We start from the raw sequence: 27347 nt of genomic DNA on the forward strand, positions 1-27347 counted from the left end.
GCCGCCGCTCTCTCGGGGGCAGCGGCTGGGCCGGGCTCGGTGGGCCGGGCTCGTCCCTCGCGGAGTGCGCTGCCCTGACAGCTGCCCCCGTCCCGCGCTCCGCTACTGCCGAGCCTTCCCTGAGACTACAGCTCCCGGCTTCCCTTCTGGCACTACTACTGTTTCCTGGGCGGGGCGGGGCGGTCGCGCTCTCTTATTGGGGGCTGTGGGAATGGACGTAGCGCTGGGACAATCGCTGCCGAGCTGCGGCGGGCCGCCCTGGGGAAGCCGCCCAATGAGAGTGGGCAGGGGGCGGGCCGCAGGGGCGGCGGCAGCGGCGAGCGGCCGGGTAGAGCCGAGGCGAGCCGAGCTCAACCAAACCAAACCAAACCAAACCTAACGGCCCAATTCTCGCCCCCGCGCGCTCCATGGCGACCGCTGCCCGCGACCCCATCTCTACTGCCCGCCTCGACGAGGCGGACGAGGCGGTCCGGGGCACGTGCGAGGACGCGTCCGTCTGCAAACGGTAGCGGCGTCCGAGGGCGGGGGAGCGGTGTGGGAGGGTTGAACGGGCCCCTCCGCCGTCCCCCCGCACCAGGCCGCAGCCTTGGGCCGGGGCTGGCCGGGGTGAGGGCTGGCGAAGGACGGAGCAGCCCTCAGGAAGTGGGGCTGGAGGAGCGGGAGTAGTGCCCCTTCTTCTCCCTGGTGCCGCCCCGCGGAAGGGTGCTGCGTTGCCCGGCGCTGCCCGTGTCCTTTATCGGCTCCGTGAGAGTAATCCGGGGCTCCCAAAGGCCGGGGAAGTATACACATAAAGCTGCGCAGCAAGCTGAGATGTACGTGGGAGAGTGAACTTCAGAGGACCACCACAGTTCCCCTTGGGAATGGCGGATGTTGTCTCTGAGAGGCTTTTTGCTTGGACCGACAGCCTTAGCCTTCAATTTTGCTATAAACTTCTTACCTCCTGTTATTAAACACACGCCCATTTTCTTTGTAGAGTTTGTTTATAAAGCAGCAGAGAATGCTAGCTAGAATTGTCCCATCTAATAATGAGGGTCAAATATCTCACTGGTATTCAGTATCTCAGAATAAACCCACAACTTTGGTATTTTTCATAATTCTGTTCTGGAGGATGGGTGCTGGGAGGGTGATGAGTTTCGTTGCATGTGCATGAATTTAACTTGAGTTATTGATGGCTTTTTATGCTATCCTTCTATTACAAGTGTAGCAGCAAATTGTTGGGTGGTTGAGTTTGTTTTTGAGAGTTTTACCTTTTCAAATCAGTTGTAAAACTAGTATTAGAATAGAGTACCACTGTTGGAGGTGTCGGAGAGATACATAGAGGGTCTGGAATAAGTGCAGACAGCTCATATCATGATGTACAGAAGTAAAACACACTGTGTGTGTTCTGAGGAACTTGAGACAGGAGTTTCCTCTGTTTGCTGGATCCTCAATGAGAAAGTATTTGAGATTAGGGACTTTGCTTGCACAAGTTCATCTGATAGCACAGAGGCCATTAAAAAAGATGCTTGTTTAATATGACAACAGCCAAAACTTGAAACCAGACTTTATATAACTTCTTAATTTAAATAGTTACGTGCACTCAGCATTTTTTTAAAATCACATCTGCATGTTGACACCTTTTCAATCTGTGTATTTGTTAATCTTGTTAGCCTTATTTCATAATTCTCTGATTTTTTCACCTCTGCTGTACAGGTTTGCTGTAAGTGTTGGCTATTGGAAGGACCCTTACATCCAGTATTTTGTGAGGCAAGCCAAAGAAAGAAAAGCACCTGAAATCAATAGAGGCAAGTTGGCATGTGAATGTCAATGAAAGCAGTGCAAATATAATCTTAACTGGTCCTGAAGAGCACCTGACCTCTGTGTACTGGGTAGTATGGAGTATAGGAAGGATGTAAAAGAATGAGACAAGTTTCCTTCCAAGTAATAATTACATACTGTGTCTGATCTTTTATATGTTGTTCTCTAAATCAAAACTCTTACCCTGTGCTTTCTCTAAACGGAATGTCATTGTGTGTCTCAGCATTCAGTAATCTCCACAAAGCAGTCAAAAATGCTGATTTGAGCCAGTACAGGAGGGTTTGTCAGCTCTGGTCACTTCAAAAATGAGCACACCTGCTAAGATTATTCCAATTTGAGGTGAAACTTGACTGAAACTTTTATTTGCTCAAGGAATCCTGTTTTACCAGTGCATTGGACTTTGCTAGTAATAAAAAAGAAACCCAAATCCCTTAGCTATCTTTAAAAGAGTGTATTGTTCTTCCTAAACACCATTTTTAAATAGACCACCTAAAAATCTGCATGAGTGTTAAACACCACATATTGTATGAAAATAATAATGAAAAAGAAACTTTTCCTTTTGTTGTTGCTACCAGGCTATTATGCTCGTGTTCACGGAGTCAGTTATCTGATTAATGCTTTTCTAAAGAAGACAGAATGCAACTGTCAGATTGTTAATCTTGGTGCTGGAATGGACACCCTGTTTTGGAGATTAAAGGTAATGATAGCTGAGATTAATGACCTTGCCGGAAGGCAAAGATTTCTCTGGACATTTGAAGTAGGATCCCGTGAGGGCTTATAGGTGCTGCATGGAGATGTGCAGCGAGCCCTGGCCTTCTTGGCTGCTCTGCCTTGCTTCTCAGCTAGTTTAAAATTAGTTTAGGTACCTTTAAACCTCAGCCCCGAGGAGGGCCTGTGGTTTTCACTGGCTTGTACCCAAAAAGTGTGTGACATGGCGCTGACCTCTAGTGGATTATCAGGAAGGGAGCTTGAACATTTTGCTGTCATCTCAAAGCCTCAATATTTCTTTTTTTTTTTTTGTCCTGTATTAAAGCAGGAATAAGGTACCAAAGTACAGGATTGCACAAGCTCTACTTGTGTTTGTGAGTTATTTCTATAAATGTGAGATTTATATATGTAAGTATGTATGCATATAATGCACAAAAATTCAGGTTATTCAGGTATCTGTTGTTATCTTTTGGAGTGAACACACCTCTAAGTCATTTTATATTCTCGTTAGCATTTACATTTTGTAATTTGGTCTCTGGAAGAAAGCCCAAGCAGACCAGTCACATTTTGTTTGGTCACAGTTCAGTCAGTGGAAAGGGAAAAAAGCAAAGATTTCCTTTCTGAGATGTGAAGCTTGTTTCTTGCCTGCATTCCTATGAAAACTGTGTCAATGCACAGTTTTACTAACTTTCACGTAACAATTATTCTAAAAGCTACAGTGGGGCCTGTAATTCCAAATCTTCCTCCTTGTAAAGAGCAGGTGTGTTGTCATTAAGGTGCAGAAGATGGGACCCAGTTAAGCGAGCACTTCAACGTTCTGACTGCTGATTTAATCTGCTCTTCAGAAATTCATGAGATCGACAAGCTAGAACAGCAGTACATATCCATCACAAAAGGACTGCTGCACAGGGAGAAACTTGGAGCAGCTTATCTATCTATCAGGGTGTCAAGTAGTGACATAATGAAATTAAGAGATCCTCTCCTTTTTTGTAGTAGAGGAACACTGATATGCCTGCATCTGGCTGTCAGTTTGAGGACAAATTGTGGAATCTGGTCACTTTATGTGTAAACCTGTGCAAAATTTGCCCAATTCCTTTGTGCTCTTCTAGAACCTGATCATATATTGTTGGAATGTGTGTTTCAATTATCTGCTGTCAAGGATTGCTGCATTACATAAAATATAAAATAATCTTAATGCTTAAAGGACATTCTGATGTCTCAAGCATTTTTTGTTGTTTGATTTGTTATTTTTTAAGGTGGGGTCATTAAATTGTGTTACATATGCCAATGTCAGCTAAAACAAAACTGTTTAGGACTTAGCGGCTGTGTCGTCTTATCATGTGCAAGTGAAACTTGAATGTCCCTAATTCTAGAGTCTTAATCCAATTCTCAGGATGAAAATCTTCTCCCTACAAAATATTTTGAAGTGGATTTTCCAATGATAGTTGCAAGGAAAATACATAATATCAAGTAAGTATAATGCCTGTGTTTGGCTGTGTGAAACTGAATGTAATTCAGCAAAATGTCATGAATTACAAGCTACAATTATTTCATCTCACTTCAGAGAAACCCTTTGTGCATTAGGATTTCAAATAAAGGTTTCATTATGCAGGCAAGTCATATATGTGACTGTGCAGCCACTCTTCCAAATTGGAGAAATGGATATGTGGGACCTGGGACTGTTCAGCATAGAGAAGCAAAGACTGAGGGGGAATCACATTAACACTTAAAAGTATTTTAAAGGTGCATGTCAAGAAAATGAGGTGGCACTTTTTTCTGTTGTCTCAAGTAACTGGACACAGGGTAATGGAAAAAAGCTGGAACACAAAAAGTTCCGCTTAAACGTAAGGAAAAACTACTGTAAGGGTGAGGGAGCCCTGGCCCAGGCTGTGCAGGGAGAGTGTGGAGTCTCCTTCTCTGGAGGTTTACAAACCCGCCTGGACATGTTCCTGTGTGACCTGATGGAGGGGAACTTGCTTTAGCAGGGAGCTGGACTGAGTGATCTCTAGAGGTACCTTCCAGCCGCCACCATTCTGCGATTCTGTGATATGTGGAAGCTTTATGGAGACAAGCAGACTTTATTCTTAATTGTGTAAAATAGAATGGGCTGGGGAAACCTCTTGATGATTAGAGGCGATTTAGTTTCCTTCTTTTACTATTGAAGACAGTAAATTCCCAGACCTGCTGGTGGAGAATCTTGAGGAGACTGACTGTCTTTCTCTTGAAAGATTACCCCAGAACTTAAGTCATTGAGTATGAAACTCAGCTGCAACTCACCAAGTCTAACTTGCAGGTGTTTATCTTTCCAGTAGAGGGCAGAGATATTCTCTTGTCTGTTTTTTAACACAGGCGCACACACACAGAGTCTCATATATATATGTTAAAAAAAATGTAAGTACACTGTTAAACAAGCTTAACTGCTCAGAAATGCTTCTTCCTTCTTCCCACAGATCAAAACCTCCCCTGTCAAAACCAATTATAGAATCCCATTCAGGGGACTCTCTTCTAATAGGTGAGTCATCTTAAAAATGTCAGCGATGTACTGCAGCACTTTTAAAACTTTTCTGATCATTTTGTTCTACTATGTGGGCAGGCTTTTAATGTTTGAAATGCTGTTTGGACAGAGAATTGAGGAGGGAAAAGAGGCTTTTTTTCTTATCTTACAGATTCCTGCCCATTTGTTCTCTGTCATGTTAGAAAAAGTCTTCTCTTTAAGTGGATTTATTCTACCAGAAAGTTTTGTGTGTTTTTTCTCTTTCTCTCATATGTAGCTTAAGTTATGTTTTCTGACACAGCAAAGGAAAAATGCTACTGGTAGTCATGTATAGTGGGTTAAGGTATCTATTGCTTGTTCTCTCTTATCTTCTTTCTGTCTCATTAAGAGCACAAGTTCCTACATTAGCAGAGTCTTCACAGAAGAAATGCAGCCTGCGAAATTAATTCTCTGCAGCTGTTTGTTACATTTTAATATTAGGAGGATATTAGATTCAGGTGGTGTCATGTGGTTGTACTGACTTGGCTTTATGGCCTTATGTTTGTGTCAGGACTGTAATTCAAAAACCTCAAGCACCAATTCAAGCACCACTGTGCATCAGCTAGGAGACCTTCTTATAACATCTCTTCTTACGTACAGTGAGATATGCTGCACTAGCGCTGTTAAAAAGGCAGTAATAGAAGGTCGATGAGAAGAGTTTAGTAGTATTTGTGTTGCACAACAGTTGTAGATATGCCTAGTACAGCAAAAAATCTGCAATGTTATCAAGTTGCAGCAATGTATTGTAACCAAAAGCTACTAATTAGCAAGGCACAGCAGTCAATAGCAATTAATGTATCACTATTTGAATATATTGGAGTGCTTATTTCTCTAAAGCTGTTTCTCTTGTTCTTTCTCAGTACTGGCTTTTTAATACGTTAGAGCAGCCATTTTACTGTAATGCTGCTGATCTAGGTTCTACTACGCTGAGGTCTTTAGGATGTAGCATAGAGTCCAAGTATTGGGAGATGGTGGAAGTCTGTTGTGGTATTCCAGTTTGAACTAGTGCTCTGTAACTGCAGGTCAGTTTGAGAGAAATTGATGTGGAAATTCTCATTAAGGACATATTAATGGCACCGCTTCATGTGGAAGTGCCACCAGAAGAGGCTGTGGGCTAAGCAGAGATATCAGTTAGATGAATAGAGATTTCTTACTGATCTAAAGAGACTTTTCAATGAATTCACTCAGCTACTAACTGGTATATACCCTCTCGATTTAAAACTCTCCTAACACCTAAGAACTGGAAGGTGAGGACTATGACTCAAATAGGTTCCAAGAGAAATCCAGGGAACTACAAACCAGTAGGACTGATATCTCTACTGGCCAAATTAGTAGAAACTCTAACAATCAGACTTAATGAAACACGGGAATAATATAATATGTTGAGCAGAATCAACAAGGGTTTTGTAAATGTAAATTGTGCTTCGCAAACAGATAAACTGAGAAAGTATGTCCAGTTAATATAGTGCATGAATTTAAAAGTTGTATCTTGAAAATATCCCTTACCAAAGGGTGCTGGAGAAACTGCGTGGTTGTTGTGGGGAGAAGGAATGGTTTTCATATGGATAAAGAGATGAGGATGAAGGGTAGGCATATGTTGTTCATTTTTGTTATGGAGGGAGATGGAGATCTGTGCTTAAGTATATGTTGCTATTCAACACTATGAAATGATTGGGAAAATAGAGAGATTAGTAAGTGGCAACTTGTTGGCAAGTCCAAACTCCTCAGAGTGATAAAGAACTGTAGAAGAATCTTGTGAAATTAGTGACTTGATGAAAACTCAATGTGGATTAATATAAAGTGATGCACATGAGTAGAAAAAATAGCTTGTGCCTCACATGTAAATGCTAGGCTGCTGGCTGATGATTGCTGCCTGCGTACGAGATCTGGGTATTAGAATAAATAGATATACGAAAACATTGGCTCAGTAATGGTCCAGAAATCCAAATCAAATGTAAGGGTTTAAAAAAAAAAAAAAGGAAATGACATAGATGACAGCGGTAGCAGAACACGTTTGTCCTCTTCTTGTCTTTTCCCTCAGTAGCTGCTGTTGGCATCTGTGAGAGGCAGGATACCATACAAGGGGAACAAGCTTTTTTGGCTTCAGGCAAACACCTGCTTTCTCCTTGCCCTTTAGACAAGGCAAGAACAGCATGGCTTGCAATTCAAGCGTAGGTGTTTGTGGCCTCTGCCCTTGAATGCAGCAAGATGACACTTGTCACCAAACAGCTTTGTTGTGTCCTAAGTTATGCCAGATCTCCAGGGTGAATTTATGCAGTAGTTGGACATTGCTGTGGCTATATCAGATGAAATGTTTCCAAAGTTCAGTGGCACTATCTGGTTTATGATGCAGTTGCTAGTGTTGGGAAATGAGTATTCTATCTTGGCTACCTTGCAAGTGCAAATTACATTTCACTGAACTATTACTTTTCAGAGCCCCTTGTATGCTCTCTGCACCTCTCTAGTCCAACTTTGGGAAATAGTTGCTTTAGTTTCCTTTTCTGTACTTTTCCAAACTTGCTTGTGACTAAACGCAGACATCAGGGATGTTACTGTCTTGCTGACTTGCATGCCTTGTATTGGGGATGATCCTATGCTTGCAAGACAAATGGAAAGCTCCACTTAAACACGAGGAAAAACTTCTTTACTGTAAGGGTGAGGGAGCCCTGGCACAGGCTACCCGGGGAGATTGTGGAATCTGCTTCTCCGGAGGTTTCTAAACCCGCCTGGATGTTTTCCTGTGTGACGTGATCTGGGTAGACCTGCTTTAGCAGGGGAGTTGGACTGTTTGATCTCTAGAGGTCCTTTCAACCCCCACCATTCTATGATTCTATGAAATTTCTTTGTGTTTTGATACATAACCTGTTCTGATGTAGGTAGCATTGATCTTGCTCAGGTAGTTTGCCTCTGAGCCTGAAGAATAGGTTGTATGGGCTGGTTATTTGTAAAGCTGCCAAAGATACCTTTGGATGAAAATCCTAATGAAATCGGCTGAGTCAGTAGTATCCTGTGTGCTGTCTTCTGGAAAACCTCCAGGAAATTATTTTGCTAATGTGAGAAGAGAGTAAGAAAAGAAAATTCTGAATTCTTGTAGCAGAGAAAATGCCCCACTTCGTGCACCTGTGATTCTGTAAATGCTGTTTCAGCAGATGCATTAAGGTAGTGGGTGAGTGTTTAAGGGCCACCATAAAACAGAGCATGGACTTGCTGGTAGCACGTTTCTGTGAAGAAGAAATTTATTGCAGTGGGGTCAAAAGGCAATTATAGGCAACCCCTGCTACTATTCAGTTAATGCAATAATGTTTAAATTGAAACCACTGGTATTGTTACTTCTGGGCCAAAAGTCATGGAAAATACAGATACAAGCGGCACAGTGAGAGCAAAACATTCTGCATTGCATTATCCCTGGATAACAGAAGTATGTGCCTATGCTGAGAGTCTGTGTTGGATGGATGAGGTGGGCTGGTGTGATGGAACTTGATTTCTTTCTCTCCTTCACTCTCTTTTCTCTTGTATTTTTCAAATAAATCTGAATCTGATGTTTCTCAAACCCTCATTTCAGACGAGAGACACTTTGTACATAATGTGCTCAGTGCGAGCATCACAAAGAAAACCACAGGTAGGTCCGTGCTCTAGAAAAGAACATCGTGACCAAAGAACTTTGCTAAAACTCCACATATAGTATTGGCACCTGGGTAAGAATTAGTGCTTGGGATGTGGCATTTCCAATGGATTAAGCCACTCTGTTACTGGCTGTGCCAGTATTAGGGCAGTTGGCCTGAGCCAGGACAAGATGGCCCTATTTATTTGAAAACTACCACTGATTTGGGTGTTTGTGCAGCACCCACATGATGTTTTCCAGCCTGGTCAAGAGGGACAGCAGCAGCACTCCTGGCAGCAGTAGAGATGTGATGGAGCGTACAGGTCTCCTGTCTGTGGGGAGGACAACGTGTCAGACACCTTCAGAATACTGAGGATTTTTTTTTAAACGCCACAAAAAAATGATTCAGTTAAAAGAAACTTTTTGTTTAGAAGAAGAATTTAATGGAGACTGTGTGAATGGGCTACCAACCTGAAACTTGTGTTTTATTTTTCTGCTGCTCTGTAGATGGGCAGGTATCATAAAATATATTTGCACCAGCCCTGCTCCGTCAGGGTAGCAGCATATTTGCAAGTTGTCATACTTAGAGCATCGAACTCTGCAATAAAGGAGAAGTTGGTGCCAGACCATGACCTAGCAGTATGTTATTTTCTGCTGTGTTTATGGCCATAATTCAACTTTTAGTCTCTGGGCTGGGAACAGTGGCAATTCCAGCTATCAGCAGCTGCCATTGCCTTACAGAAGTGTCTGCTGTCAGAGCACAGTGATGGATCAGTTGTCAGTCTGATTTTAAAATCTTGAAGTTCTTTGCTTAGTTAAGTATGATCTCTTCATCCCTTTGACTCCATATATAAAATAATTTTTTAACGCCATGTATTGTCCAAAGCTTACAAGGAAGTGTGGAAGAAACTTACTGTAAACTCTTTCCCTCTTGCTTTTTTCGTATTTTGCCTCTCTTTTTAGGTTTTAAAATTGACTACTATAAATTTCGTATTCTTCCCTAAGATTTCCTACAAGGTCAAAGTATTTATTGAAAATGTTGAAATATATGAATTATGGAAGTATTTAACAAGGTGCTTTCAGATGTGTTTAAAATGTAGAATTTTTAGCAATTGTATCAGCTTGTGTATAATGTGTGTGCAGCTCTGCCTGGGTACTATCTGTGGTTGAGTTTGCCAACAACCATCAATGGAGAGCAGAGGGAAGTTGGCAGGAAAATGTGTGGAGGAACAAGTACATTCTGTTTGAATGGACCAAAGAAGAAGAACCAGGCAACCCAGATATTGGACATGCAAGTAAAATGACTTCATTTGGAGTAAAAGGCTTTTGAAGAGAGAAAGACAATCTATTCCTCATCAGCTTTGTCGGCCTTTTAAAAGTTTCTGCTTCAAGGAGTCCTGCATTAAGGCATTAAGTGTACTGGGCTTTAAGGTTTAAAGAGTATTTCCACTGAACCAAGTCACTCTTAAAGAAACTTGTTCTAGTTTGGTGTTTGGTTTGTTTTGGGGTTTTTTCCAGTTACTAAGTTGCAATAACCTGACTGTGGCTATATAGCTGTTAGTTTTCACCTGTCCACAACCTGCTTCTCCAAGAACAACTGTTGACTGGCCTGTACAGCTCAGCGCTGTGGTTTGCCGAGGTTGCTTCCTTTGGCCATCCCCTCTCTCGCCACGGCAAGAAAATTCTGTGGGATGTTGTTCATGCATATACAGGCTTATTAGAAACAGTGTTAGTAATTTTGATTGCTGAAATTGGAACCATTGTGAAGGACAGATTTCTAACCTGAAGTCGGAGAGGTTTTGATCTGTCCTGTTTTTCAGTGATATAAATGCTTGAATCGAAATAGTGTGAGCAAGAGACATTTATTTCCACCTCTGAAGTGTTAGTACTGCTTCTGTTACTGCATCACTTAGAAATTTTTGCAGTTTATTTCTGGTTATAATTAATGTACTAGTATATCCAAGTCCATGAAGCTGGGCAAGAAGATTGCATCGATCTCATACTAAGTGTGGGGACTGATACTTGCTGTGCTGCATCTCCAGACAGCAAACCAGTCACTATATAGATACTTTCCTCTGTGGGGTGGGGTTTTTTGTGTGGCTTTTTTTTGATGCCATTATCATGGCCTTGATAACAATAACTTAAATAGAAGGGTGTGGGAAGTAGTAAAGCTATTACAGAACATGCACATGGAAAAAAGCTTTGACTCAAAATGTTGAATCATTTTGCTGCACAACTTTTTTTTTTCCCACCTGTAACTCTGCATGAACTGTCCTGGTGTCTGTATCTGTTCAGAAATGTTGCTGGAAAGACAACTATTGGCACTTGCTAGTGCCATTTCAAACAGTTGGTCACTTGAAAACTAAATGGAGGTGCCTATTCCAGAATGGTTTGAATGTAACAAATTGCCTTACTCCTTTCCCCGTTTTTTTTTCCTTTCTCCTGAAATGGAAAACTGCTTTCATCCCATCTCTTCAGTTGCTTGGTTGGTGGTCCTGCTCTTGCAGGGGAGTTAGGCTAGATGATCTTTTGAGATCTCTTCCAGCCCTTGAGGTGCTGCTCCCACAGCTCAGGAGCTGTGGCTGTCTGCAGCAGGACTCCGAGCGGAGCTTGCTGCTGCAGATGGGTATTGACTGCCTATTACAAGACCACTTTAAACTCTCTCTCTGGGGTTTTTTACTGTTTATTTATTTTACTGCTTGATCTGTCACACTCATATGGTAAGAGGGGAAAATTATGTGCTGCTCTGCCCTAATGGCTACAGTCTAGTAAAGCTAAAGCATGAAAGAGCAATCTGATGTATTCCCGCAGAACTTTACATCTTTAAGTGGGTTTGATACTATGCTTGCAAAATGCTTTCTGTGGGGACTGGGCTTGTGTAGTTGAATTAATTGCAACTGGTTGTCAGAGTATTTGATAGTAAGATGCTCACGTTGCTGCTGGCTTCCTTACAGTTTTCCTAGAATGGCAAAGTGTCTCTTCACTTTAGTATTAGTATTCCTTCCTGTTGGAAAGCACTGACAGGAGCTTGCTGTCTGCTATATGCCAGGGTGGATATTTCTCACTCAGAAAACCCTTTCTGATTTGGTTCTACACTTAAATGTGATTGCCAGATGATACAAAAAGGCTAAAGGGTAACTTTTTTGGCCCCCAAATCTGTGTCTGATACCCATATATGGTATATAGCTATGTGTATAATTAATTTATACAGCTATATATATTTTTAATATTTGGAACATTGTTACTCTTTGTTTTTCAGAAACTGACATACTTGTTTTTTAAACGTAGTTCGTTCTGTACATATGTTGGGTCATCTAAAATGACTCGACAAACAAAAAAACCTGCTATTAATCTTCACATTTTTCTTCACTCTGCATTCCTTGAAACCATGGTAACGGATGGGATAACCTATCTGTGACAGAGTGGCTGCAGAGTGAAAGAGTAGGCTTGTTGCAGAGTCTTGATGCTAATATTTCACCATCTGTAAACCACAAGAATCAGGTATAAAGGAAATGAATGTTTTGTAAATAAGAGTTTACTGTTAATTGCCTGGTATAACAGATCAAACTTTGACTTCGAATTCGTATGTTCCTGGGTGGTTTCTTTATTTACAATTTGAGCATCTCTCTTCCGTGTAACCATTAGTCTCTGCACATTTTGAACTCGCAGATTCTCACAGCCTAGATTCCAGTCGGTATTCCATAGTAGGAGCAGATCTCCGTTTCTCGTCAGAGCTGGAAGAAAAACTAAAGAAACATAACCTGGATACACAGTAAGATTTCTTAAAAATTTTTATTTTATGAGAGCTTGAGGAAGAGTACTAGTGAGAGTGAAGTCAGGCTTGGGCATACGGTATGTGCATCCAGTGCTCATTATGCTATTTCCATGGTTACCTTTTCCTGAGCCCTTTGAGCAGAAGGAATTGTTCAGACACTTCATGCAGCCTCCCTGGGCCGAGCAGGCTGGCATTGCTGTGACTGCTTGGTAGTTCCGAGTCTGAGGCAAGGTTGTTCCTTGCGTAGTCTGTTCTGTAAACTGTGTTTTTGTCCTTCCAGAGAAGATCAAACATTACAGAACTATTTGCCTTGTTCTGAAAATGGTGGGGGTGATGAAGTAGGGCTTTCTGTGAATGTGTTCCTGGTAGTTGCTTCTCTTTGGGGAATGTGATCCTTTCACACAAATTAAAGCTCTTGTTGCAGGGCAGGCAGCTGTAATTCCTTCTTGCTTCCCCGCTATCCCTTGCCCTGGAGGGGATGAGTTCCTGCCAGCAGCCATTTTCTGCCTCAGAACTCATACCAATTTTCTTTCCCTACTTCATGAATTTGACTCTTTCAGAGATGTCTAAAATAAATATATTTTACATATTTAGAAATCTCTTTTAGAGAAAACTCTGTCAGAGATTTCTAAAAGAGTTATCCCTTGCTCCAATTTGGTTGAAATCGTCAGTTGCCCAAGGGGAATCTCTAAACTAGAGATGTATCAAAATGTCACAAATCACTCTTAAATGCAACTGAATCAATTCTTTTTAGTTTTAATGCTGACTGACGGGCAGTACCCAGATCAGTGAACATCTTGCTCCCCTATTGGAAGGGCTGGATGAGTCAAGGTTTCTGGGAGCTTAGCTGGTGAAATGAAGAATCATTCTGGCACTCATGAATTATTTCAGAGTTTTGTCTTTGTAACTGTTTTGTGTTGCCTCCACTTACAACCCCTGTTGTTCCCTAGAGCTTTTGGTAAAGTATCTGGGATTTTATTGTTCAAGTGTCAGGCTTCTGGAGGGGGCAGGATTTAAGATTTTGGAGTGGGTGATGGACATACCTTTCAAATATAAGCTATATAAATAGCGGCTATCTGGCTGGGTGGGAGAGAGCATATGGGTAAGCAGAATGCATCAAATTGCCATTTAAATCTTTACACTTCTATCTCCTGAAATCTTGCCTTGCTTGCCTACATTGCTGCTCCTTGTGGAATTTCTTCTGCTTCTAGTGACTTTTTCCTGTTCATTCTAGCAATTAAAAGAAAACTCCGTAATCCTGAGGAAAATTACCCTTGTAGATGTCTATTTTTGCTTTTTTGTGGATGGAGGAGGAAGAGGCAATGTTCAATCTATAGATTGCATTTCATTAGATAATATTTGAAGCTTATTCTACAGACATTGAACAAAATCGTCTAATTAAAATTCTTCTTAGAACTTTCTTTAAAGAGAAAACTTCTGGGATTTTTTTTCCCCAGTCTGTATTTTATTCCTCATTTTACTGATCTATGCCAGTGCAGATGGTGTATATAGGGGACAATTCTTCTGTAAATGAATGATGATCTGCAATTCAGCTCATGCTAGCACAGATGAGAGAAGGTTTACGGAATACATGGCCTGTGTTCATGTGGCTGACTTAGTTGATTGTTACCTAACATCTTCAGGGTTGTATCCATAGGAGTCCTTTGTGGTTAATTCATTGACTGCCAGGAAACCCAATTCTAGTCAAGTTGGTGAAGTGATTTCATTCAGTCTAAAATGTCATTAAGAGGGCAGTTCTTCTAAGCAGTTTTAGGGATGTGAAATTACCTGCTTGCTAATAATTCCTCTTCGCTTTTTCTTGTTCTTTTGCTAGAAATAGTCCTCTTGTTCTTTTTTGTTTGTTTGTTTTAAAGTTTGCCAACGCTTCTGGTGGCGGAGTGTGTGCTGGTTTACATGACACCGCAGCAATCTGCGAATCTTTTGAAGTGGGCAGCAAGCACTTTTCCAGTGGCGATGTTTATAAATTATGAGCAGGTAAAACAAACCCAGCATTTTTAGACCTCCATTATTGTCATAAAAAATTGCTCTCAAAAGTGGGAGTTCTGCTTGTAAAATAAGAGTGGGCCAAATCCTTTTGTATGGACAGCAGTTTCTGCTGAATTTTTTAGCAACGTGTTTTAGCTTGTAGATCTACGAGCTCATTGTGAAGAGTATACAGCTACTCTGAAAGACAGTTTCTGGATTATGTTGAAGCAAAATAACTGAGACTTAATTTGTATGTGGAGAAAACCATAGAATATTGGTTTAGATAAGACAGAGGGAAAAGAAACTATGCTGAATGTTGGATATGAGTGTGTAACATTATATAATTGCCTTTCTCTGTTCTTTGGCAAAGTGGAGCAAAAATCACATCAGCATGAACTCAACTTCTCTGCATGGAAGTACAATGCTGCCTTAGGGGAACTATGTGGCTCCAGGAATGAGCAACAGGATCTTCCAAGCTGAAGATCACTGCTAGAGAGCTGAGACAAGTCAGTTTTTAGTGCCCAGTCCCTGTGTCTGTAAAGGCAGTTCCATTGTCACTGTTAAACTGGCACCCAGCTTGTAAGCACGAGGTAGCTGAGGGGATTGTGGTGGTGGGAAGTGAGACCTGGTGTAAGAATGTGAAATTTACTTTAATGTTATCCTGTACATTTTATGACAAAGACAATTCAAGAGTTTAACCAAGTTACTGCTTTTCACTGCGATTACATTCTTCTCAGAAGGGGGAACACTTTTGTCTCATTCTCTACCTGAGGTGAATATGACGGACCGGTTTGGACAGATCATGATTGAGAACTTGCAGAGACGACAGTGCAACCTGGCTGGAGTGGAAGTTTGCAGATCCTTAGACTCTCAGGTAAAATGGGCACAGAGATCTGAGTTTGTTTGATATTAAACTTAACCTGTCTGCAAGTTCTGCCTCTGTGTGTGGTCAGAGCAGTGCCGAAAGCAGGTTTGGGATGGGGTAGCTGCTACATACTGAAACCCTTCCCTATCCATGTTACAGGAGTTCGCTGTTGTGACAATTACTGTGATTGCTTGATATCACTTAGTTTCAGTGCTTGTACATAAGCTGCAGTAGATCAGAGCACAGCTCCGTCTATCCCACCATCATGTCAGTGCAGAGGTTAGCAGCAGATGCTTAGAAAAGAGTAGAAGAATTCTTCAGAGAGTATATCAAGAAGATGGCCTACAAAACCCATAGGGGCAAAAGCTGTTCTCTGGTATTTTTCCTCAAGTCTTCTGACAACTGTACTGCTTGTTTCCTTTACAGAGAGAACGATTGCTGCTAAATGGCTGGGAAACTGCACATGCCATTGATATGATGAAAGTGTACAGCTTTTTGCCACAGGCTGACGTCAAAAGGTATTACTGATAGCTATTGTGCAGCCAGAAGTCATCTTTACATGCCATTTCCAAGGTAGTTCACATGTGTAGTATGGAATCCCCTAATATAACAGAGAGGAGGCTGTGTGCAGATACTTGCTAGGTGGACAGAACATGTCTGGGTCTGAAGCTCTGCAGAGCCTGAAGGACAATGTCTGGAGCAACATCAGTTGCCAGGAGAAGGCTGTCAGTGGTGATGTTTTATTTGTGTGTGATATAAAGCATCTCATGAACATCTAGCCTCCACAATGCTAGATGGGTAGACTGGAGCCCTGAAGTACACTCAGAACAGGCACCCTGTTTTCGTGTCCTCAGGGGAGATGACATCCAGGTGTCTACTCCAGTCTTGTAGGCCTAGGTAAGAATACTTATCCCTTTTTCCGTCCGCTTTTAGTAAAAAAGCAATGGCCAGTTCTGATGTTCCCTTCCTTCCTCCTCAGCAACATATTTAGGTAATAAGGCAAGGCAGTAGTGTAGTGCTATGACCTATTGTACTGTACAAGTGAAGAGGGAGAGAGAAGAGAGGTGTGCCCAACAGCAGGGTGTGACTGTCTGTCAACAGATGGATGCATCTTCCCTTCACACCATCATCATGAGCTGGACTGGTGGGTCTGTAGGCAGAGATTAGTATATAGAGTATAACTAGAAGGTACAACAGTCAGTAATCTGCATGGATTTTGTTAGGTTTTTTGCATTAAAGAAAAGTTAAAAAGGAATAAAGTCTTTATAATGAGTCATTTCTTAGGTATATAATATGAAGTGTGAATCGCTATGAGTCACTCATTAACTATAGTTTGAATTAACCTTGGTCAAAATAAGTATTCACATATGGGGATTTCTCAAACCACAGAACTGAACAGGTGAGACTGAAAATCATAGGTTGTTTAAATAGGAACACTGACTGTGTGATTGTACCATATGGTACTTGTGGAGAGACATAGCTTGTACTTTTTTTGCAACATTTTTGACTACCTTAGATCTGTTCAGCTCCTTCCACTTGTTCCAAATGCCAAGAAACAGGTTATGTAAACTCTGTCCCTAAGCATTAATGAGGAAAACAATGCTTTCTGTTTATAAATGTCTTTACAGTTCTTCTGTGGCACTTGCACATAGAATCATAGAACGGGAGGGGTTGGAAGGGGCCTTTAGAGATCATCCAGTCCAACCTCCCTGCAGAAGCAGGTTCACCTAGATCAGGCCGCATAGGAACATCTATGAGTATACTTAGAAACTTTTGCCCTTCAGCCTCTTTTCATCCTCAGTAGCTGGCCTTCCAGATATTTGGTATGGAAAATAAACACTGTGTTATCTGAGTAATCTGGAGTAAGAGAGAGAGAAATGTGCCAGGTTAAACTTTTTAAATCAAGCACAGCTTGGGAGAAGCTCTCCCATTTGTTTGGCAAAAGACATGCAAAGATCTTACTTAAAGAATCCTAGGTAGGAACCATTTTAGGAAAAAAAAATCCTCAGATCTTTTATGTACCATTTGGTTTGTGCTTCATCGTGAGCTCATGTGGGAGAGTTGTTAGAAGCTGCACTGGTGTACCCATCACTCTTCCAAGACATAATACGGACTTGTGATTGTCTGGAGAAAATACTGTCTTTGACTGCTCGCTGTAATCCTTTGGTAAAGAGAAATCTCTTTCTGTTAGGCTGTACTGTAGTGTCAGCTTCAATCCAACAAGACCAGATACATGCAGTAAAAGGGATTAGAGGAGAAATGTTGATGTTTGTGAGAAGTTACACAGAACAGTCCTGGAACACAGAATTGCAGGGGTGAGAAGTTGAAAACATTTTGTTGGTCTTTTGTTTCACACGTTGACAGCAAAGGTCAGGAGTAGTGGTGGTATCTTCATTATGGACCTGTATTAATTTAGTAGACAGGTAACTGCCTTGTTGTCCATAGTTTTGACTCCTATGGAGAGAAGAATAGGAGATTAAAAACCATACTGAGACTCCAGGTTGAATCACAATTTTGATTTTATTTCTACAGAATAGAAGGACTGGAATTCCTAGATGAAAAGGAACTGTTTGAACAACTAATGCAGCACTACTGCATCTGCTGGGCTTCAAAGGACAGCAGTAATCTGGGTAATGTTCTCCAATATCTGGGAGGTGACCTTACATGGAAAGGCTGGGACTGTGTGCAGCAGATGTAGGATGCAAGTATCCTGTCAGAGGAATGGGATCTGCTTCTCTGTTGTCACTGGGGCTGTGAACACCTCCCAGGGCGTGTCTCATGACTCTTTCTCCACAGCCTTTTGAGGGCTTCTGTAGGCACCTGAGTTGCCCAGCGGGGAGCATGTCCAGTACCAAGGCAGTTAGAATTTTTACGCCGAAAGATGCCGTATGGGTTACTTTAAATAACTGCCTGCTTTATACTATCAGTGCTAATTGAAAGGCTTACAAATCCTATGCATGGGAAGTGCCATATGGGCACACAGTATATGAAATCACAGTGTCCTGACAACATAAAAATAAATTTGTATTACTTAGCCCAGTCTTCTTCTGCACTGTCCCCATTTACAGCCATCTGAGGCTTTTTGTTCTTTCAATGCTACTTTCTCCTGGGAGAAAAAATACCTTCTGAAGTTAACTCTTTTAAGTGTTTCTTATGTTCTTAAAATTCTGCCTCTCCTAGACTGGAATTTCTTTGAAATAGGCTTGATTTATGCTTTGTGTAGCATTATGTGTGTTGTTGCTGCTTTAAAAAATAATGTCCAAACTAGAAAGACAACTCTATTGCAGATATAGTTTATCTCTTCTTCTGTTGGCAGTTTTAGGGACTTCAGTCTTTACAGAAAACTTCTCTGCCTGCCAGTTTCTATCTTTTTCCTCCCCTTCCCCTTCTCTACCCTCCCTTCCTCCTGACAAAGCAATATTCAAGAACAAATTTTATTTACAATTCGCTAGCAAATGTGAATCGATGTGATCTCTGCTGAAGCTGTGCAGCCAGGGTAACAAAGCATCCATTACAGCTGGTGAAACTAGATCTTCAGTACCCTGTTACTGCTGCTGTAACAGAGATGGCAGCGTGGGGGGTCTCCTGACAGTAATCCTACAACTTTGATGGTTTTGACCTGCAGAAATGCAGGTGATGACTGTAATACACAACTTATTTCTGGAGGAGCTAAGGCCAAAAAGTTCATGTATTCATACTAGCTGGTGTTCCTGGCACCTCTAGAATTATTCTTCGGTGTGATTAGAGAAGTATTCAGGGCAATTTTGGGTACTGAGGTTAAGTGATGCAGCGTATCTTAGAAGTCAAAAAAGACAAAGGAGATAATCAGAGGACTAATACATGGATGTGTCTAAATCTAAAGCAATTTTTCTTTATCCATGTGAATTTACTACCCTCATTAGTGATACCTTCCCCAACTCTCTCTTTTTGATTTCATGGGCAAACCTTTAGTTTCAACAGCAGCTTCTGTGCTGTTCCTTCTGCTGTGAATAACTTCAATACCCCTTCAGATTGGCTTATTCAAATTAATTGCTGCATCACAATCCAAAAAAAGGTTTAAAAAGTAAAGATCAATCTGTTTTCTAATTTCCTTTCCTCCCACCAAATCCGTTACATTTAAGTTTTTTTTAAAGCAAAGAAGGATCTCAAAGCATCCTCCCTCCTGTGTCTGACTGCCCGAATAGGAGTGAAGTACAGGTGGTATGTGAATAAACACTTTTCTTCCCCCATCCCTCTTTCTTTTTGAACAGGTCTTGCAAACATCACCTTCTAGTGCCCTTGCTGGAGAGAAGCTGTGGTCCCAGGAGGCACAGCAGCTGCCTTGTGCTTGGGAGAGGATTACAGAGGTGATGGGACTTTGCAACGTGCCACCTTTGGTCCGTGCACCTGTGTGAGTGTGGAGGGCGATGGGATGCTGCTGGCGCCAACCGACCTCTTGGCTTTTGGTACTTGGAATGAATCTGTTTTTGCCTGTTGTGAGCAATTGTTAGGAGGCAAGACTTGCCTCCTATTCCCAGATATATAGTGACAGGCTCTCGTAAGATATCACTGATTCCTGTTTTAAAGCTTGCCTTCTTTAGTTTAAAACTGAAACTAAAGTGTTGTTGGGTTGTATGATTTTCCTATTTTGTCTTTCTGTGGATGTGTAAAATGTGTTTGTGACAGGAAGCTGGAAAAGCGATGCTGGTGAGCTGCACTGCTGGATCTGCCGGCACTGTGCGTGGCTGATCAGGAAGGTTAAATTTTGTTAATTTGCTTTCTGTTCAGGTTTCATTTTTTACGGTGTGCCACCACATTAGCTTTCTCCAGGCTTTACTGTTGCTACCTGGCTGTCACTGTATCAGATGTCTTCTTGTAGGGGAAGGATGAAAGAAGAATGGGAGTGTTAATCTTGGTCAGTGATGTACGAGAAACTGGCTAATATTAAAGGAGACTTTATTTAACTGGGAAGGGCTTGGCTTGGCAGTTCAGCACTGAGATAGTGAAGGTAAGAAATAAAGTAATCAAATTTGCACTGCTTCTGGTAGTATATTTACACCAGTTTCTCATTCTTCTTTCTTTCCCCTAAAAAGAAGCAAAACAAAATCCCAGCAGCAATGGAAGACCTTCCCCTGTTGTTTGAATCTTAACAACCTTCCTATGAGAAAAATAATAAATGTTTACTATTTATAATTTGCCTGGTGTCTTACTCATTAAAATTACCTATTTCTGTCAGGTTAATTCTTCCTCTCTCACCAACTGCCTCGCCGAGAGTATTTTTTCCATAGCAGCTACAAGCATAAGCAACCATTTTTGTACTGTATGTGACTTTCTGTAGTGTTTTCTGGCTTTTAAAACAGTTGACATGGGCTTGAACTGGAGATGTAGAGATGGAGATTACTGAGATACCAGGAAAAGTAAGTAGTTCTTAGGAGTGACAGTCATCATTTCCCAGGAACAGAAGTAGTAAAAAGAAATGGCCTTCCCTTCCCTGCTCTCCTCTCTGTCACTGATTTTAGTCACTGACAGCTACAGGCCTCCTGCTGTGATGTCTGTGTAATATCTTTAAGCTGATATCTTAAATATCAAGGCACAGAAATACAATGTTTGGTTAATGCTCTGTTCAGCCTTTGCAAAGGGTTCACATAAATTCTTTGCTCCTGGAAGGGAAAGGATGGGCTATGCAGTTATGAAAGGAGCTCCTAGATAACAATAATGGTGTGCTTATGCCTGCACATTTCAGACTTCGGTCTTTTTCTGTACCCCTGTTCTACTGGGAGATGTGTGCGAGTTGTTTCAGTATTGGTGTGGACCCTTGTTCTTTGCAAATGCAGGAGAGTAGAAGGGCATGTCTTATTTTTAAAACTTACCCTCAAAGTTCCTTTTGAGCACAGCAGCTGGAAGCAGGGACTACAGGGTTTGCCACTAGCTGGTCTCCCTGGGCAATTGCCTGTTGCCTGGATTGGGAAGTGGACTTGCTGCTGAGCCTTTCTGCTTCTTGGGAAGCAAAAGCATTCAGTAGTCTGCGGCTTCTAGGGTTTGCCTTCAGGGTTTCACACTGGTGTTAGTTTGAGGTTTTGAGTATTTTTCATTTCCACTGTGCCATAGCTCTGTCTTCCATCAACTCTGCGGGCCGAACTCAATAAGGACCTATGAATCTGTCCTCCAGATTTAACTGCCTAGCTAAACATAGCATTTCTGCCAGAGACCTGGAGGAAGATGAAAGCATTGTGCCTCCTTGCCCATTGTCAGTGTGCAGTTTCTCTCATGAGTTAACTTGTGTAGCCGTGTAGATATTCAGCTGGCATAAAGCATACCAACATGCAGATTTATCTGTTCAGAAGGTTAGTGCAAGAAACCTGCCTCTGAAGATCTGGATCTGTCTGCAAGTTTGGCAGCTTTCTGGCAGATACCAGAAGACAAAGTGTATCAGGGTCACAGGGGCAAAATTATATGGATAAAAATTCATTTGAAACTGCTGGTGCAAGTTTATATCTGTGGTCCCTATTCAAAGCATCAAACCTGAGAAGCTTCTTTATGGAAATGTGCTTTTGTCATTCTCCCTCTGTACTGCCCTGCTTTGGTTTAGGAGGCAGGGCCCAACAGCTGAAAGGGTAAGCCGAAATGGTAAGAGTCTCTATCTGAGCTGGGATAGAGACTTGAGAAAAGGTGAAAGAATTCAAGAATCTTAGTCAGTTCTGTTATATTTGCAGCATTCTTTTTTCCTCCTCTTTTGCCACCATGATTTGGAACAGCAGTTTTGTATTTTGGCTGTGCTCCCTGAGACCTGTGTGTTGATGAAAAGATGTGTCTGATTCTGCTGACTGAGCCACAGCCTAGTAAAAGTTTACTTCTTGGTTCTGCAAACATAGTTTCGTGGTGCCCAGAAGCTTGGTTGTGGATATCCACAGCATGGTTACTCTGAAGATTTACTTAGCCCTGGTCTTTTTATCTTCTTTGCTTGTTCAGGCCTCAAGTCATCTGAAATTGTGATGGATTTATAACGTGTGATCTCTTCAACGCTTGGTTTGGACCATGCCATTGTTGGGTTGGTTGGTTTGTTTTCTTTCTTTGTTGATCTACATTTGAGGAAAAATTAAATCACTTTCTAAAAGAACTTGTGTATTACAGCTGCATGTTTATGTTGGAGTCCTTGTCTCGGCTTCATGCTCTTTCACCCTCACCCAGCCCTTTTACCTCAAGGCTCTTTTCCCAAGTCTAAATCCTGGAAAGACTTTTATTTGGATGCTGCCATCTTCAGACTTTTCTGGAGTTCATCAGTATTGCATCTTGGATCATGCTGTGGACCACTAACTTGCTTTTCATGATTTTAATGAGTGTATAGCATATGAGGGCCTCCCACCTGCAGATGCTCTGACTCATATGAGAGCTTTGCTCCTGTGGAGTGCATGCTGACTTGCAAACTCGATTGCTAGATCAGAGACATGATGTTAGGAAGGCATGACGAGAGGTTGGGTACTTTATTGGTTTTTTTTTTCATTTTGAAGCAGTAAGATGCTCTTGTCAACACTAACAGAGCCCAGAGGATGGTGATCAACAGAGACAAATTGTAGGCCTGTGGCCAGTGAGGTTCCACAGCGATTGGTTCTGAGGCCAGTTTTATTCAACAACTTCATCAACGACCTGGATGAGGGGACAGAGTGTACCCTCAGCACATTCTCTGATGACACCAAACTGGGAGGACTGGCTGATTCCCCAGAAGGCTGTGCTGCCATTCAGCGGGATCTTGACTGGCTTGAGAGTTGGGCAGAGAGGAACCTCATGAGGTTCAACAAGGACAAGTGCAGAGTCCTGCATCTGGGAAGGAACAACCCCATGCACCAGGACAGGCTGGGGGTCAAACTGCTGAAGAGCAGCTCTGCAGAGAGAGACCTGGGAGTCCTGGTTGATAACAAACTGAATATGAGCCAGCAATGTGCCCTCATGGCCAAGAAGGCCAATGGATTCTGAGGGGCATCAAGAAGAGTGTGGCCAGCAGGCTGAGGGAGGTTCTCCTCCCCCTCTACTCTGCCCTGGTGAGGCCTCATCTGGAGTCCTGTGTCCAGTTCTGGGCTCCCCAGCTCAAGAGGGACAGGGAACTTCTGGAGAGTCCATCAGAGGGCTACTAAGATGATCATGGGAATGGAACATCTTCCTTATGAGGAAAGGCTGTGGGAGCTGGGGCTGTTCAGCCTGGAGAAGACTAAGGGGAGAGAATCTCATTAACACAAGTATTGAAAAGGTATCAAGAGGATGGAGCAGCACACTTTTTTCTGTTGTCTGAAGTGACAGGACTATGGGTTATGGACAAAAGCTGGAACAAAAGAAGTTCCACTTAAATGTAAAGAACGCTTTACTGTAAGGGTGAGGGAGCCCTGGCACAGGCTGCCCAGGGAGGGTGTGGAGTCTCCTTCTCTGGAGATTTTCAGAATCTACCTGGACATGATCCTGTGTGGACTGATCGAGGTGAACCTGCTTTAGCAAGGAGTTGGACTGGATGATCTCTAGAGGTCCCTTCCAACCCCCACCATTCTGGGAAGCTGTGAACCATTTTACTTCCAGTTTCAGAGTGGGCTGCAGCACCCGGGGAACACGGTTTGAGCTGAGGCCTGTTGTTCTACCCAATGGTGCTCTATTTGAGATTACTTTTGCCTCAGGTGAACCGAGATAGTGGAATTTGATGTGGTTTTTTTAATCAGCAGAATCAGTGGGGTTTGGGAGCAGCCTTATACCTACTCTGTCCTCACAGTGTTCATTAACCTTGCTGTAGAGGTGTTTCCATTGTTTGGAAAGGAGGCACATTGAATGTGTGTCCTTGCAGACAGCTGCCAGGCGAGCCCCTTGGAGCAGAGCATGGTGGGAGCAGCTGTGCCACTGCTCTCCCTCTGCCAGGAGTCACATCTGGCCTCCCAGCCTCATCACGTACCTGACTGTCCTTGAATGTCTCTGGTGATGTCTCAAGATTCTCATCCCAGCTGGTTCCTGCTTTCTTGTGTGCTCATATGGCTGCAGTTTTCTTCCTTGTGGTTTATGGAGTAAGAGTTGGTTAATGGATGGCAAACCTCTTGGTGTTGGAGGCTCCTCAGTTGTCTCATTCTGCCTACAGTACTCTTTGATCTCCTGCTCCTTGATCTCCTTCCACAAATGGCTCTGATCCGATTTGCTGGAATTGGCGTTGCCTGTGTTTGGTGCTGCACAGTCATCTGGTGAGAGATGGTGTCTGTCCCGAAACACCTCTTGATTTGAGTTCATGTGCAAAAAGTGTCTGAAATAGCTGAGTCAAAGGTACTTAAATATAAAGAGAGGGGAAATGAGACAATGTGTAGTGTCACAAATCTGCTCATAGCTAAGTTTGACAGGTTACCTGACAGTTAATATCTCTGTTAGTAAGAATAAGGGATTAAAACAACACCCAACCCACCAACAGACCCGAAGCCCTGTAACACCCTCTGCACTGTAGGAGTCTTGTGCAGTGACTAATGCTTGCTCTGTAGCAAGAAGACTATCCTGCTGATTTGAAAACAATGAGTGAACACAGTAGCATAAAAGCCCCAGCTCTATGATCAATTTAATTTTGGCAGGACTCCCTCTGAGAGGCTATTCCTTGAGCCTCTTGTGACTTATCTTTATGAGTGAGAGACTAGCCAAAGTCTCACCTGCTCTGGAACAAACAATTCTGTTCTCTTTGAACTGATCAACATCTAAGATGCAACCACTGAGCTGCTGCAGTCTTCATATAAAGGGGCTTTGAATGCATCTCACTCTGGGAGACGGACTCCTTGGCTCTGTCAGTCCGTCTTTTTCTGTTGTTGTCTTTGTCATGGTTTAATCCTCTTTGTGTTTGGAAATGATGCCTCTGCTACCATGAGGCAGATATTGGTGAAATTTCTGCTCATCAATTTCTATTTTAGGTCCCTGTGTAATTTGTTTATCTGAGGAAAGCAGTGACAAATGTAGCATAGGAGTAGAGCTGATGCCGTGGGATGAGAGGCACGATGGTGCCCTCTTGGCTTTTCGGCTAGATGAGTCTGACTTTCTGTCTTGCAGCTGCTCAGTTGAACAGTTCAGCATCTCCTGTGGAGACAGGCTGAGAGAATCAAGGTGCTTAGCCTGGGGAAGGGAAGGCTCCGGGGAGACCTTAGAGCAGCCTCCAATCTCTAAAGCTGGAGATGGACGTTTTTTTACACAGGCCTTGAGTGACAGGACAAGGGATAACAGCTTCAAACTGAAAGAGGGAAGTTTGAGGTGAGATATAAGGAAGAAGTTCTTTACTGTGAGAGTGGTGAAGCCCTGGCACAGGTTGCCCAGAAAGACTGTGTTGGCCCCATCCCTGGAAGTGTTCAAGGGCAGCTTGGATGGGGCTTGGAACAACCTGGTCTAGTGGGAGATGTCCCTGCCCACGGCAGGGGGATTGGAACTGGATGACCTTTAAAGTCCCTTCTGTCTCGAATTTTTTCAAGAATCTCTTCTAGCTTCAGTCATGAAGAAAGTAGGTCACCTTGTGGTTCAGGGTTACAACAGGATCAAAGGAACTTGTGATACCTCGGGAGCTTGTTGGGGGTGGATGGATGTGGGCAGTTGAGCTCTCATGTTTACACTAACCAGAATAAATCCTTCGCCTCTCTTCAGGGAGTATTTGGGTTTGGAGAGTGCCAGGTGCTACTGAAGCAACCCTACTCTGCTGGAAAGCCATTAGCTGAAAAAAGCTGAGAAATATTTTCTAGCTAGGAGAGATGTCCTGTGCCTTCTGCTGCTGCTGTTGCTGTCTGGGGTTTGTGTGACTGCTTGTCAGCAGCATCTCTCTTGAGCTGCATGTTGAATCTCTGCCTCTCTTTTCTGTTCCCAACCCAGACATTTGTCAGGGGTCTTAGTACTGACAATGCAACAAAATCCATCTCTGCAAAAGGTTTGTTTAAAGGGAAAAAAAACCCCAGCAACCCAAAACAGGTAATTTAAGCTTGAGTGAGCTGGAAGGTGAATGTCAGCAGCATCGCACCAGGCAGCCAACTATGGCACAGGGGCTCCATCATTCCCTTTGCAGCCTCCAGACCCCTGGCAGCTTCCCCTGATTCTTCAAGGGCTTTTCCTGGCCCTGCCTGCAGAAGGAGAAAGGAGACTGGCCTGGCTTGGGGCTGTGGGGCACAAGGAGGGAGGAAGGTCCTGCTGTGGGGCACGAGGAGGTGGGAAGGTCCTGCTGAAGGAGCTCTTTGGGGAGCGAGGGCAGCAGGGAGAGGCAGCCACAGGAATTGGCTCTGGTCATACTTGCCCTTCTTGAAGCAAAGTGCTGTTCACTCTCCTTGCCTCTCCCTGTGGCTGAAGCACTTGCACAATGAGGATGCCAAGTCCAGTTGCCATGGCAAACATGGGAGTCGAGGCACGTGAGCCTTGCCTGCCTTTGAGTTGCCAGTCACAAATTGTTCCTGACAGGTACAAGAAAATCTTCCTGTCTGCTCCATGCCAAGTCCTAGATGTTGATCCTCACTCTGTCCAAGTTTCAGCCACAGTTTAGGTGATTACACTTGCTGTGCCTGTGTTGTGCCCATGTTAGCTGGGCCTGAGCATTGCCTACTCACTCTTTAAAAGATGCATAAAAGAAGACCCTTTCTAGAAAGTTTAATAATTTTGTTCCTTTCAGGGCTTATCTGGCTCTAGGAACTGAATGGAAAGTAGCTGCTAGCTTGGCACGTAGCATTTCAAGCTTCTCTGCAGAGTTAACAGTTCCTGGTTTTGTGCTTACAAGATTTTCCGGGTCTCTGTTCTGCTGGGGCACAGGGAAACGTGGTTATGGAGGGTGGAATGGCACCATTGTAGCCATCCTTAGAGGGCAGGGGCTGAGCATTAGCTAGCACAGGGAAGATGTGCATGTGTGGATGCTGCAGGGGATGAGGAGCATCCAGCTCCTCTGTGAGAGCTTGGTGGATTTTACTCATAAATACTCAATTACGGTCCAAGTGTGGCACCATCCAACTGGTGGTTTTCCCTTCTCAAAACCCGTTCTCCTCTATGCATGCAGAACCGACCCAAACCTGTCCCTGCTTTCCAGCAGACAAGTCTGTAGTAAGAGCCCCTGGAAATTTCCACCTACACTCAAGCATTACGGTAG

General features: G+C 42.9%; 1 protein-coding gene across 2 annotated transcripts; it reads left to right on the plus strand.

Moving 5' to 3' along the window:
• Nucleotides 1–28: 28 nt before the first annotated feature.
• LCMT1 (leucine carboxyl methyltransferase 1) lies at nucleotides 29–20437 on the plus strand. 2 transcript variants are annotated; one of them, XM_061993971.1, is made up of 11 exons: nucleotides 29–505; nucleotides 1693–1784; nucleotides 2373–2494; nucleotides 3899–3975; nucleotides 4956–5017; nucleotides 12309–12411; nucleotides 14289–14409; nucleotides 15173–15274; nucleotides 15692–15783; nucleotides 17798–17895; nucleotides 19516–20437. In XM_061993971.1, the coding sequence occupies exons 1-11, from the start codon at nucleotides 408–410 to the stop codon at nucleotides 19536–19538; spliced, it is 990 nt and encodes a 329-aa protein (XP_061849955.1). In that variant the 5' UTR covers nucleotides 29–407; the 3' UTR covers nucleotides 19539–20437. The 2 variants fall into 2 exon arrangements, with proteins under 2 accessions (XP_061849955.1, XP_061849956.1); XM_061993972.1 differs by having other exon boundaries at nucleotides 412–812.
• Nucleotides 20438–27347: the final 6910 nt, after the last annotated feature.

The sequence above is a fragment of the Colius striatus genome, chromosome 3 (genome assembly GCF_028858725.1).
Source record: "Colius striatus isolate bColStr4 chromosome 3, bColStr4.1.hap1, whole genome shotgun sequence".
NCBI classification, from domain to species: domain Eukaryota; kingdom Metazoa; phylum Chordata; class Aves; order Coliiformes; family Coliidae; genus Colius; species Colius striatus.

Coding starts and splice junctions, on each gene's coding strand:
- LCMT1 (XM_061993971.1), top strand. CDS start 408: ATGGCGACCGCTGCCCGCGACCCCATCTCTACTGCCCGCCTCGACGAG. Junction 506..1,692: donor GACGCGTCCGTCTGCAAACG/GTAGCGGCGTCC, acceptor TCTGCTGTACAG/GTTTGCTGTAAGTGTTGGCT. Junction 15,784..17,797: donor CCACAGGCTGACGTCAAAAG/GTATTACTGATA, acceptor TTATTTCTACAG/AATAGAAGGACTGGAATTCC.